Source organism: Ursus maritimus, unplaced genomic scaffold (genome assembly GCF_017311325.1).
Source record: "Ursus maritimus isolate PB19 unplaced genomic scaffold, ASM1731132v1 scaffold_16, whole genome shotgun sequence".
NCBI classification, from domain to species: domain Eukaryota; kingdom Metazoa; phylum Chordata; class Mammalia; order Carnivora; family Ursidae; genus Ursus; species Ursus maritimus.
This window is the reverse complement of record NW_024424008.1, coordinates 11021731-11036203: the sequence shown is the minus strand read 5'-3', so window position 1 is coordinate 11036203 and position 14473 is coordinate 11021731. Positions and strand designations below refer to the sequence as shown.

Below are 14473 nucleotides of genomic sequence, written 5' to 3'. Positions count from 1 at the left end.
CAGAGACTCGGCTGCCAGGAGGGAAGGAGACTGGGGAGGGGACGAGAGCACTCCTGTCCGTGGAAGGGATATTGCTCTGTGTCGGTTATAACAGTGATGGGAGGAGGCATTGATCTTGAGGGACACGGCTAGGGCCAGCCTGTTTGACCTCTCTGGGGGTCTTGAGAAAGCTCAACGTCAGGACCTGCCAGCATCCAGGCTGAGATTTGATACTTAGCTAAACTTTGGGCACCTGGCTTTCCTCAGGGACACAAAATCTACCTCAACCCCATCCTTCCCACTTCCTTGTCATACTATTCCTTCATTCTAAACTTTCAAGCTTTGAGATTCAATCGAAACCCTCCCTATCTCGTAATGACCTTACACATACAGGTTTTTCATGCAACAATTTCTTTATTGCCATTCAGGTTAGTCTGCTTACAATTAGGATCAACTGCTACCACTCAAATGATGGTGATTTATGTGACAACCAATGCTAAGTCACACTTAAATCTGGCACCTCTGATATCACTTTGTATAGAGGCAGGATGCTTTGGGTTTAAATCCTGGCTCTGCCACCCAGAATAAGTTACTTCTGTAAGCATGAGTTTCCTCATTTGTAAGAGGGATAATACACCAACCTTGCAGGATCATAGTGAGAATTAAACAAATTAATGTATTTAAAGCTCAAAGCACAGTATCTGACACAAAATCAACTTATCAATGTAGTCTTCTCTTTTCCCCATTACCCCTGGTACCAGATTTTCTGTTTTGTATTAACTCATTCTCCTTCCTCATGGAGTCTCTTCCTCCTTAATTGGTCACATACAGTAAAAGAAGTCAGATATTTATACCTACTTATAAATAATGTTTCTTATGAGAATTCATTCTAAAAGTGAAACACCTACAAACAGCTAAACAAGCCAACTTTTATTTCACTTAAAAATCTCACCTCAGTGGTAAATGCTTCCATAACAATGTAGATGAAAGAGTGACCAATTCTGAAGTCATAGATTCATCTAGATAGTTCCACACTTTTTAAATGTTCCAATTTTACAGAAGATCCATAAACACTGTTTCTTAATTACTTTCCAGTGTTAAGATTCTCAATTCATTCCCTCTACTCAGTCCTCACAGATGAAAGAACTACACAAATGCTCTTCAATTCAGTTATTTCCTCTGTTATAATCGATGAAACTAAACCTTATTTCAGGAAGGAGGCAGTTACAGAAGGTAAGAAGAGAAAGAAGAGATACAACCTGCTGCATAATGTGGGTGATTGCTCCAGGGGAAGATGCCGGGATGGACTTCACCACCACTGAAGTCTGTGTTGCGGTCTGTGACTGAGCCACATGCTGGAGCAGGGTCCGCTGGGGCTGGGAGGGCTGTTGGGGCTGGGAGCGATGGCTGACTGAAAATAGAGGAGGTGATGATATTTCTCCAGAAATCACCACAGCATCTGTAACCAGTAGTCATTTTAAACAAATGTCTGTGAGATTGCATCACAGAGAGAATGTGTGGTACTGTGAACTAGGAGGCAGAAGACCAGAGTCTGCCCATCTATGAGCTGCGTGACTCTGAGAAAGTCACTTATCTTCTCTGAGACTCTGTGTTCTCATCTGTAAAATGGGAATAACAGAGCTATTATAAGGATGAGATGAGAAATGTGGAAGCGCCGTGAAAACTATTATCACAAAGGAGGAACACACCCCTTAAAGTTATATCCTCCTGAGAGCTGTATTTAATATCTCCAACAACCTTCACCCCATTAAGGTAACAAAACAATTATAAATTTCTATAATCAAATCCCAGACTAATATCTTCAAGGATACTAAGGTAATACTTTAATTTCTTGGTCCCAGTTCCAAATGCAATACAAAACCTAAAGCATGCATTTTTTTACATGAAGTGACACTGTCTTGCAGCCTTACAGTTTCTAAAGATGTAAGAGGTCAAGATGATACTGCACAGAGAACTGGACCAAGACTCACACCTGGATTCTGTCCCACTCTGCCACCAACCAGCTATGTGAATTTGAACAGGTCATTTAAATTCTGTAAGTCTCTAAACCTTTAGAGGTTTTATTTTTGTTTGTTTGATCTTTGGTTTTTTAAAATAGGATAGTAAAAGAATTTTTCTACCTAGAAGAGGATCAAATGAAGTAAAAGACTGAAAATGGTCCTTAAATTGTTAAGTCTTATAAAGTAAACAAAAGAATAGAAAAATCACAAATTTTGCTCGTCTGACATAAATGGGTGAGAATACAGTGTAACAGGGAAACAACCCCATTTCTTTTTCTCTCACTACAAAGTAGGTCCAAAGGAATAAACTAGACATGTATATATCAGTGTAACAGATGTAAAACGATACGTCTACATTCATACGTCTCTTACCAGCCTCACCTTCAACGTTTTAAAGAGTAAAACATTCACCACTTCTTACTCTACAGAGCCTTTTAAATGCTTATGGTTACTGGGAAATGAGCTTTTTGAATCAAGAACACAGGAAAACAAATATGTAAGATTAGCAAAGGATTTTGAGAGTATCAAAATTCTCTAAATAACCCATGATTCTAATGCTCAAATATCTCCATCTGCAATTTCAAGTAGTTCCATATTCAAGTGGTTCCATGTTTAGAAAAGTCATAGTGGAATGTCCAAGGAGAAGATGATCACTACAGAAATCAATGTCAAAGTACCACCCAGGTATTATAAGTACAGAACTAAAACTATCCAGTGAAATATAAACAAGCTTTATTTATTTTTATAACTCATTCTGTCTATGTTCACAAACACAGTTTTTCTATCGTTGCTTATACATATGCCTACATGGGATAGAACAGATTATAGGCAGCATCACTGGTATAAATGTACTGCAGTATCTTACTGAATTTCACAGTATGCTTTATATGCACATTTTAAATTATATGAGTTAATAGAATCTTCCATACGTGCTCAACCAAACTGAAAAAAAGTGTTGATATTAAAACAACTATTGAAATAATTTATAATGTGACAGAGAAAAAAACAAATCATACTAATATTGAAATTAAACAAACAAATTAATGAAGTTTTTTACAGAAATGAATGACATTTGAAAAATAAACAAATAATTTTTCATGAAATTACCAGATTATATGGAACATTTCCACTGCCCATACTAATCTTCGTAATTATGACATTAAATTTTTTATTAAGAAAGGAAATGGATTTAATAGAAGATCAACTAAAATCATTTAAGAATAATCCTCATTCAAGATACTGTAAATCCGTTTATAGTAATTCCCCAGTGTGCAGGAAAGTCAGAGAAAACTAACACCTACTGTAGGATAATATAAGAGATCAGGGCCAGGAAGCTGGATTTGAAGTCAAAGAAAATGCTTAATGTGGCTGAGGATATGGTGGGGAGGAGATTATGGAAGGAGGTCAGAGAGTGAACATTCGGAAAACAGCTGAAGTGACCTTATCTGGGCTATATCAACAGCATAAAACAGTCACTTATTTCTTTAAGCAGCTCTTATTTTTTCCAATGTCAAACTGCTTATTTCTGAGAAAGAATCCCACTATCCTGCGAAAGGGAAGTCTCCTTTTCACTGAGCGGAGCTTACCTTTCCTCTACCAGATCAGAGTAGAGCGCATCCATTTAAGTGGTTCCCCCCAAAACAATTATCTTTTACCTTCAGTTATACTACAAATGGATGCACACCACTTACCTAGAAGGGGAAAAGCAACCTCTGTCCCCTCATCAGTGCGTTCTGAAAAGGATAAGTAAGGGAAGAAATCATAGGTCTTTTCCTCTATTTACCATTTGATAATTTAGTCTATCCCCAGAGGTTAATACTGATTTCCCCAACATACTGCCCTCTGCTTTATTTAGCTTTCTGCTAAATACCTCTAAAGAAAGAAGCTAGATGGCTTTCCATAGTCTTTAACTGGATTTTCCCTTCTGGCAATTTTAACCCATTAATCTTTAAAAGTATCTCTTAAAATGATACCAAAGAATTCCTTTTCCGCTGTGGTATTTTTTACAGCCTTTAAATGTCTGTAACTTTATGTTCTCTTTTAATCACTGCTTAAGAAAACTTAAGACAAGTGTTCTTGACATACTGCCTTATAAGTCATTTCTCCTAACCCCTAATTATTCACATTACTATCCTCTGAACTATTTCAAATCTCAAGGTAATGAAGTGTCCAAGCCTTCAGAAAGCAGTGTTTCAGGTGTGGTCTCACCAGAATATGAGAGAAAGAATCTATTATCCTCCTGCTCCACTTGTCTATCTATGCCATTCAAAAATCTCATTAGTGTTTTACTGCCAGACCACATTTTAAACAAATACCTAATTTGCTTTCCATCAGAACTCCTAAGTATTTACATGGATTTCAAGTTTTCCACATTTTTTTTCTTTACTTTAAAAAAGTATTGGGTTTTATACCTTCTTTTTCCCTTGACCCAACTCCCCTCCCCTACAACTAAAAAACTCAGATACATCAAAATATTTATTCTTATATGAAAGGTATTTTATCCTCTCTACAACCGTCACCCTATATTCACAGACATCATTTATGGCCAACTTGCAATTGTTTATTATTTGCAGTTTGCAACAACCAATTGATTTTTTCCCCCTCGTCATTAAAGATAGGGTAAGTCCCAAGGACAATGTGAATTTGCTCTGAGAGCAAACTGGAAAAGATCTAGAAATATAAAAACTATATTCTCCCCCAAACAACCATCCCGTCAAATCCAGAAAGGTAGCTCTCCCACCTTAATACTACTTTTTAAAAGGACACCTACCAGTAGTGATGTATTCAGCAACTAGTTCTGACTCTACCACAGCAATGGATGGACTCTCAGGAGAATGTCTCTTTTCCTGGGTCATCTGAATAGGCACTGCCATCTGACTCAAGTCAATAGTGGGTTGTCTTGGTTTAGATTCCAATTTTTCCTTTACTGCATAAAAAAGTCAGGGGAAAAGTTAACTTTTATTACAGACAAGAATCAAAACCAGAGTTGTCCATGGGAATCATGAGCCAGACCTCTGGGGTGCCACACTGGCAGTGACTAAGGAGACAGTGAATTGAAAGGAAAAAAGCAGACTGCTATGTATGGTTGTAGAATGCACAACTTGTGCAACCATACCCAGCAGACTAGCAAGAAGAACTCATGTGCATTCAGACTAAAATTCCCCCCTACTATGACTAGGTCAAACAATCTGTTTCCTTTGTACACACTCCTCTTAGAACATTTCGTTTACCCTTCTTCAAGGTAGTCCCTGGTATTCTTGAGTTCACCAACCTGAAAACAAAGGGTGAATAAGCAGTATACACCATGATTTGCTCTAGGGCGTACCTACCCAGAAAAGCACAATACAATGACCGGTTTAATTTGATCTATTAAAAATTCAAGATAATCTTCAAAGAAATTTACCAAGTCTTCAACGACTCTTAAAGAATAAAAATTTTCAGTGTTAGGAAAAAACAACCTCCCTGTTCCTACAAAAATGTTTTATGGAATGGTCTGGAAACAAGAATGGGTTCCATGGATAAACTTACTTTCTATCTTACCACTTTTTCTATAAAATCTACTCATTTGGTTTCCACCATCTATAAGACATTAATGGAAATGGCTGAGTATGTCAAAGACAAGGAGCTGAGGAAGTGCCTAAGGCCAAAAATAACACCAATAGAAAGACTGACCAAAGATATTAAATGCTAGTATTCTTTGGCTAGTGTAAAGTGGATGTTACAACAAATAGTTACCAGTAATTAAGTCCACTGAATGATCATTCAGATCATTCCCACGAAGTATAATGTGACAAAATCAAGCTAATCATTTAAACAAAGAAAGCAAAACAAAATCAAAATAATACCACAGTCACCCCACAAGTAGAGAGGACACTGAATTAGGAATCAAAAGACATGGAGTTTCACTCTGCCACTAGCCAACTGGGTAACCTCTCTGGATCTCAGTTTATTTATGCATAAAATGAAAGGGTTGGATGAGGTCATTGTTAAGGTCTCTTAAGTACCCTAACAATCTTTGACTTATCATAACAGGAAAGTCAGTATAACTGACACAGGTTTTGCCTAGAGTTTACTGAAGATATTTAAGTAACCAGAAATACTGATAGGATCTTGTAAAATGAGGCTGGCTTTGCATGGAAGCTCAAGTGGTTAACTTATACAATGAAATATAAAGACAAAACAAATTAGAATGCTAGGAAGGGCCATTAATGGTGTTTTATGTCCAGAAAGCTGCCCCACCAGTATCAAGGAGGATGGCAGGGACCCTTCGATCTGCCTCCTACTATTCTTACATAGAACTAGCAGCTATACTGCATCTATCCTTGTGCTTAGAAATGACAGAAACTACTGCCTTCTCGTGACAAGAGGCTACAGGATTGCCCTTTTAAGCAGGAGACAGAAAAGAAAGAGTTCTGCCATTTTTTTCTTCCCTGACTAGTCTATCCTTCAGTACTCCTGGGCACATCTTACTGAACTGACAAGTAAACAGACTGCAGCAATGATTACAGACCAGTCCAGAGGGGGGAAATGTGCTCAAATAATAACAAGAAAATATAACAGTGGTAGTATTTTAGCACAACCCATCTCTAGAGAAAACATGCTTCATTCAATTGAGCATGTGAATTCATACCTGTTGTCTGTTGCAGTTCTAATAGAGCTTTGATTGTTGAAGTAGCTGATTGTGATTCACTGGATACATCCTGATAAATTATGGTGGGGCTAGTCTCCATTGCAATCTCATGTTCTGACCAATCCTGACGCCGGGAAGCAATTACATGAACTACAGGCTGGGAATCTGTTTTATATTAGTTAAAAAAAAAAAACCCTATAAACAAAGTTTCTCTTAAAAAAAAAGCAATTTTTTTTTAATCTTTGTATTTACTGCACACTTCATGCTTTATCTCCCCAAGAAGACTGTAAGCCCCCAGAGGGCACAGTATCTTCTGTGTCTGTATTCACTTACTCATTCACTCGTATACACTGATTCAACAAACTAGGCACCTATATGCAGAGTCTATATTGGCACTGAGGATATAAAGGAGGAGCTTACGGAATAATCAGAGGACGCTCAAGAAGCACACAATCTGGTTGGGGAGACAGACATGTAAAAAGACAAATTACAATTCCATGTGATAATTGCTATAATGAATAGGTGTGCATTTGTGTAAGTAGATGCGTGTTTGTGTATAAGAACAAAATGCTGTGGGAGTCTTATTTTCCCCAATGCACCTGAAAATGTGTTCTGTATTACAACCTGAGCACCCAGCCAACACTTATTGGATGGCTGAACTACTGAAAAGAAATCCTGTCCACCAACAAGAATGGATAGATGATCTAGAAGCAGGATGATATAATAGGACACATTTAACATTTGGAGTTCAAAGTCTTAGGTTACAGCCCCAGCCGTATCAATTATTCGTAAGTTGAGTCTTTGGGTTTTAGCGCCATCATTTCTAAAGTGACAATGATAGAATTACCTCTCTGCCTCACAGGATTTCTGAGGATATGATGAAATAATATATGTAAGAGAGCTCCATAAACCATGAAGGACAGTAGAAACGTTACTGTTGTTATGTCCTCAAAGTTCTTGATTCTGAGACTCTTCATTAGTTTCAAAATGAATTACAGCCTAACTCAAGGCTTATTATAGTTATGCTATGAAGGGAGGCGTGTAAATACTAAATGTGCATCAAAACAAGCAACAAATTCTTGAGTTTTCCATCTACAGAATAAGCAGATTGGACTAGATTACTGTTAAGTTCCTAAACTCCCTTGTCAGGACGCCACACAGGACAAAAACTATGTTGGATCCCCACTCCCAAGTTTAAATTACAATGGAGGAGACATAAAATAAACATACATATAGCTTTGTATTCTTGGGTAAAATCAAACGACTAGGGGAAACAAGACAAATGCATGGAAAGAAAATGACTGCTTTGATTGGATTAGTCAGTGAAAGCATTACAGAAGAATGAGAAGAATTCATGTAGCCCCCCCCCCAAAAAAACAAGAATTCAATATAAGTTCAACCTTCCTTGAAGCTTATATTTTTAAAAACCACAAAGTTGTCCAAAAAGGTTGGGGAGGTGAAATGACTCTTAAACAAACAAACAAACCAGCCTTCCCAAAGAAAACAAAATCGATATACAATAGATCTAGAATTCTTAATTACCATTAACAAACTGTATCCCCTGCCCCCCAAACACCAGGTAGAATATACACCACACCAGGGATGTATAATTTGCATTAAACTTCTCCCCAAATTCTAGAAGACTGTGGGACACTATCCTGCAATACCAAATGTCATGTGATGCATATTACAGTTTTTCTTTACTTGTTGTAAGTAGACAAATAGAACTTACACTTAAGAAAACTAATTTTATTAGGAAATAATTCTTCTTATAAAACCTAAGTTCTCACATTTAAGAAATTCTCATGGTGATGTAAGTACCCCTTTGGGTAGGTGAGAGGACCCATAGCAAAGAATGACTGCAACCCAATTCTGTAATATTCACTAATATCCAGAAAAAAGCAAGGATTGCATTTGCAGAGAGTTAAGGTAGAAAGAGACTAAAAAAAGAAAACAAATTTCCACACGGGAGCACCTACTAGAGACATCACCCCAAATAACATTATCCTGTAGGATAGAGATCCTTCACTCTTTCTGCCCATACTCAGAGAGCAGCCGATCACCACACAGTATCACTGCAGCCACCCCAACAGCTCTGACAAAGAATGAAACTGTGAACCCACATGTAAAAATCAATCCTTGAGTGATTTTCCCCTTTACTTTGGCTTTTATGCTTAGACTAGATAAATCTATTGCCTATTAAGTCTGATCCCGAGGTTAGAATGCAACGACTGAGACATCAGGAGCCTGATCTCACAGTACCATTTGATTATGAAGTGTATATCCCTCCAGACTTCCCTATCTCTCTTGAGGATGGTGGCCTGCTAACCCTCATGTATCTTTCCCCACACATCACTTAACAAATATTTACTGGACATCTACTACATGTTAGGTACCAGAAATACACATTGCACTGTTAAATGCAAAGGCAGATCAGGCATCCCTATGGAAGAATGTCTCCTGTGACTTTACCATAAAAGGCCGATATCGCACTTTCACAGAACAGTTAAGACCTCTCAGCTGGCAGGGATCTAAAAGTTCATTTAATGCTATCACGAATCCTATGCTAAAATCTTCACAATATCCCCACCAATCCAGGAACAACACCACCAGAGAACTCACTATTTTCTAAGATAGTTTCCTTCCATTTCTGCAGTTATGACAATCAGAAAATGTTCTTACATGGAATGGAAACAGGGCTTCCTGTGACTTCTACCCAATGGTTCTAGTTTCCATCCACGTATCCACAAGACCAACTCTATTCCCTCTTCCATGTCACAGTCCTCAAGAAAACTGACAGCTCCCAATGTCCCCAACGCAATCCTCATTTTCTCTTCTCCATAAAAAATACCCTGTTTCCACCAACCTTTTCTCACATAAAATGATTCCCAGATGCCTTACCCATCTAAACCACCCCTTTTAAACTAAACCTAAAATGTCTATGTCCCTTCTTTGATGTAACATGTACGTTCCCTCTGAAGTATTGTCATAAAGCCCAAGGCCTTCACGGTATTTAACTGCCTAGATAGCATCACTCAAAATGTCTCAGAGAACATTAGTTCCTCAACACGTTCTGCAAAAGAAGGGTCCTACGGTCAAAAAAGTTGGGGGAACATTTTACATTATATACTCTACTCTTCATCTTTCACAATATATATTAACACATAGTAGCTCTGAAAAGTTCTGCAGTACGTATGTTTTGCTTAACTTGGATTTATTCCCCACCATCACCATGATCTACCAAAATCATAAAGCTTCTGGAAGAATCATCCTAGAAACCAACTGGTGGCCTCCTTAAAGCAAGGTCTTTACAGGATGCATTTTTGTATCTGCCTCATACCTTGTTCCATCTTAAATCCCTACCATTGGTTTTCTCTCCTTGCTCTCTTCCATTTCACTTCACATAATCTTATATTCTACCTAATCTACCTTAAACCTACTGGAAATAAACAAAATATAAATAAAGAAATCTTTAATATTTCTCTTTTTAAAAAAACTTGGGGGCGCCTGGCTGGCTCAGTTGGTGGACATGTGATTCTTGATCTCAGGGTTGTGAGTTTGAGCCCCATATTGGGTGTAGAGATTACTTAAAAATAATCTTAAAAAAAAAATCACAGGAGTTCTTTTTAACTCTTCTTGCAAGTTTTTTGTAAGCTTGAAATTACATTAAATGGAAAAGTTACCAAAGGTGGGAGAGAGGCAAAAACTACAAAAGAAATATAAGGGAAAAATGAACTGCTATGTAGTGCTTACATTCCCAATAGGTATGATGCTCACATACTTTGAAAGCCAGCATGATCTAAGACTGACCAAAATCTTTATCCCTTTCCCTTTAAATCATAGCATATATATCTCCAGTCATTGTGAGAATGCACTACAGAGCTATACAAAGATATGGGGGGATGCAGATTATAAAAACTGGCTTTATAATCTAGATATATGTACTCTGAATTGTTAACCTTTTCTGTATTACAGAATATTTTTAAAATAAATAATATGTAATGATACAGGACAAATAAATAAAAACAGATGCAGCCATGTATAGTAAGAGACTGAAAAGCAGAAAAACCTTCCACTCAATCACTTCCAAAAATAGTCAAACTTTTGTCCCATTCTTAGAATGAAAACTTAAGACTGCTTAATGAAATGGCATGTTTGGGAAGTAATGATTGGCTTACAGCTCCCTTAGGAAAAGACTAGCAATTTCAAAAGATAACCCAAGATTATGAATATAAAAACATCTACTGTTCATGTCGCCCTTTTAGCACAACTCATAAGCTAAACATTTTACCTGTCCTCTACAAAAATATTTCTCAAAGGAAACAATGGCATGTATTATTCAAGGAACCAGAGACTTTTAAAAGAGGAAAATGCAGCTGATGTGCTGAAGTAAGAATGGAATCTTTTCATATCGAATCATTAAGAAATAAAGATCAAAGTGTCATATTGTTTGTTAAAATCAACATTTTTACTTATTTTTGATTGATGAGTTTTCAAAGACCAATTCAAATGTTATCTCCTTCATGAAGCTTTCTTATCCTCTCCTCACTGGAGTGTGACTTTTTCGTCTTTGGCATTTTTGTTTGTTACTAATAAACTTATTCTACTCATACTGACGTTGTACGTGTATTTTTAAATCCCCTATTCTAGCTTTTAACAAGAACTATATTTTACTCAACATTTATAGGGCCTAGCACAATACTTAATATAGAGTATAAATAAATAACTGCCAAATTCAATTAATGGACTAATCAGCAATTTGAACCATGTAAGCAATCTGAAATTCCCACTGATCTGGAAAGACCCTGCTAAACAATTAGAATAACAACAGTGCAAAAGAACCTGCATTAGAAAAGTGAAGATGCTCAAAAAGTCCTCCAGAGAAAATAATGGGGAGGTGAGGTGAGGGAATGGAGTGAGTGAGGAAGGATCAGGGAAAGATGAACAGCTCTGCTTATTAGATGCACTGGAGCATATAAGCAAGCACAGGCACAGATACACCTACCATCTGACAATAAGGGCTGTCTAGGTAACTGATAAACACGAGTGCTAGATTTGTAGGTCTCAAAGCTTACGATCAAGAATTTATTTCAAGAGACTTCCTAGATGAACAACATAACTAAAACAGCACTGAGGATAAAGAGCTTCCCTCCTATGGAGTCTGGCTTCATAGCTCCTTCCTTATAATTAGGACAACCATACAATATCATCTAAATTGGGATACCTCTGAGAGTGAAAAGGAATGCTATTCATAATTATGCTACAACAGATATAAACCAGGACTTGTCCTCTACAAACTGCAATATATGGTCACTCTACTTACAGCCCATGTATGGCCCACCTCTGGCCACTCTAATTCTTTCTCAAGGTTCAACACTAAACATTCAAAAGATACATTCACTTTCTTGCCCACTTCTCCCACTTACCCAAAAGGAAACAAAAAGAACCACAGCACTATTCAAGTTTGGTAACACCTACCTGCCAAAATCACCATCTAAAGTTTACCAATTATTTGATGAACATATGCCATGCAGGAAAGAATGGTAAAGTCTTACCAAAAACAAAACTTCAGCTCACTGATTACATATCAAAGAAAAATAAAATCAAAAGAATCGATAAATCAAAGCATACATGTTTGTTTGAAACCTCTAGATTCAACTATTTTGGAACTAGGGCACTATGTCAGAAGTAATTACATAAATCAGAAGTAAAATGGGTCTTACCCTGGGAACTCTGGGAGGACTCTGTAGAAGAGGAACTACTATCTGTGTAACTCTGTGGGTCTTCTTTTCCCTCTTGAATAGATAAATTACCAGCTTCTGCCACCCTAGATGCTTGCTGTAATGTTTCTGTGACCAGCTGCCTTGTTTGTTCACTAACAACTGTGGCTTGAAATGTCACTGGTTTGGGTTTAATAAGAACCTAGAAGAAAATCAGAAATATACCCAGTTTAAATTTTAGAGCACTATTTAAAATAGTAAACTTCCAGTCATGAATATTTTCCTGACATGGGAAGTTGCATTCTGTATATTTACTATGCTTTGGGCACAACATTGTTCATCAAAGACTAATTCTATCTAAGAACTAATTAGAGTCAAGCCACATACAACATTTTAAGTGGTACGTCCCAGAGTGCAACAGCCATAATTTTGACAAGAGGCTCTCCCCCTGTTTTTTCTTGCCTATAATGACTTCAGAAGTCATTTTACAACCTGTAGTCTATATAGTAGAACGACAGCCACACGCTACAGACTGCAGAACAGAAAGACACAAGGAGCCTGGATTCCCAATGCCACAAGAATAGTCCAGAATTTCTTCCCTCTGGACATTTATTAACATAATAAAATAATTAACATATTATTAACATAATAAAAACAAAACCCTAATTTGTGTAAGCCACTGTTCTTCAGGTTTCTTTTCATTAGCAACCAAAAGAAATTCCTAACTGAGACACCTGCACAAAGTAAACATGGTTGGGACCCAAGTCATCTTTGAAAAATACCCAGAGAAACACTGACTTAGACAACTATTATTAGAAGCAATACGAAACATGTTATAGATCAACTCCTGGCAAAGGTCAAAACCGCAGACACTTAAATAAGTGATATGGGAGAGAGATTTCAAACTGAACCATTTCACTTCAAAATTTGAACTCTAGGAGTTGACTTCACTTGGGTGCCTAGAATAAAAATATTAACTGACCACATTTAGTTTTTATTTTTCCCATATGTAAGATTCGAAACCTTTTCAGTCTCTACTAAGTCACCCATTTTCAAGAATTCAAAAATGAAAACACGGGTTATACTATGATGCAGACGATGGAGCAAATGAGAACTGTTACCAGTTGAAACTTAAAGTCAATTTGGATTTATTTCTAATCATAAAACTTATTTGTTTTGATGTGTAAACTATTTCGCTATGATTCTGAGGGAATTGACTCTCAGGGCAAATTATTAAAGGTAAATTAAAACCTTTTAAAAGAATTCTAGGAGAACATTTCTCAACCAAAGCTGACATTATTTCCTTTGACATTCTCAAAAAAGCAGTTAAAGTAGGTACTTCATAAAATAAATAGTAGGCTAGCAACATAAGATTAAATCCTGAGCCTCAATTTTATAGGCAAATTTCCAGAAAAACTCCCTTATCTTCTATTGCTTGAAAAATGAACAGATCTCTAGCTTCTCCATCACTTAAGTTTCAAGTAAAACAAATTTTATACGTATATAAAGTGCTTTCAAAGGCAATATTAGCTTATAAAAAATACTTTTTTCTGAGAGATTCCACATAACTACCATTCTCCGTCAAGCACCTACTTCTCAAATAACAATATATACCTTCAGCAAATTTTATTCCAAGGGGGTTCATTTCCTCAATCTTTGCTCATGACATGGCACAAATATTTATATTATCAAAAAAAAGAAAAAAGTATTGAAGAGAGAAACACAGGTTTTGAAAACAGATGATTATGCACATTTGGTCATAACTTTTAACAATCTGATTTTTTAAAGATTACTGATCTTCTCGTTCAAATTTCTAACATAGAATTTTAGGAATGTGAAATCTACCAGAGCCAAGAAAAACCACCATATCTTATAGCATACCTGTGTTTTCCCTTGCTGCCCATAAACAATTTTTGTCGGGATGATTTTAGCTGCTGGTTGAACTGTGGAACCTATTCCTTTTGGCTGAGTTACAATCATTTTGGTGATGGGTCTTGTAGCAGTGATAATAGCTGGCTTTGCTCCTGTTGGCACCGTCTGAATAGTCTTTTCTCCCTAAATTAAAGTCAGTGAATATATGAGACTTATATGTATTTAAATGCCAAAAACTGAAAAATCCTTTT

General features: G+C 36.8%; 1 protein-coding gene across 10 annotated transcripts in view; it reads right to left on the bottom strand.

The window, feature by feature from the left end:
* The window catches only part of EMSY (EMSY transcriptional repressor, BRCA2 interacting), an 87346-nt gene that overhangs the window by 9725 nt on the left and 63148 nt on the right, over positions 1 to 14473 (bottom strand). For 4 of the 10 annotated variants that reach the window (XM_040630874.1, XM_040630866.1, XM_040630871.1 and 1 more), the window contains 6 exons: positions 14232 to 14405; positions 12354 to 12552; positions 6631 to 6795; positions 4771 to 4926; positions 3692 to 3733; positions 1239 to 1438 (listed from right to left, as the gene is read on the bottom strand). In XM_040630874.1, coding sequence (XP_040486808.1) covers positions 1239 to 1438; positions 3692 to 3733; positions 4771 to 4926; positions 6631 to 6795; positions 12354 to 12552; positions 14232 to 14405 — 936 coding nt within the window. The remainder of the gene's footprint in view (positions 1 to 1238; positions 1439 to 3691; positions 3734 to 4770; positions 4927 to 6630; positions 6796 to 12353; positions 12553 to 14231; positions 14406 to 14473) is intronic. The other 6 variants (XM_008707367.2, XM_040630869.1, XM_040630870.1 and 3 more) reach the window with 4 other exon arrangements.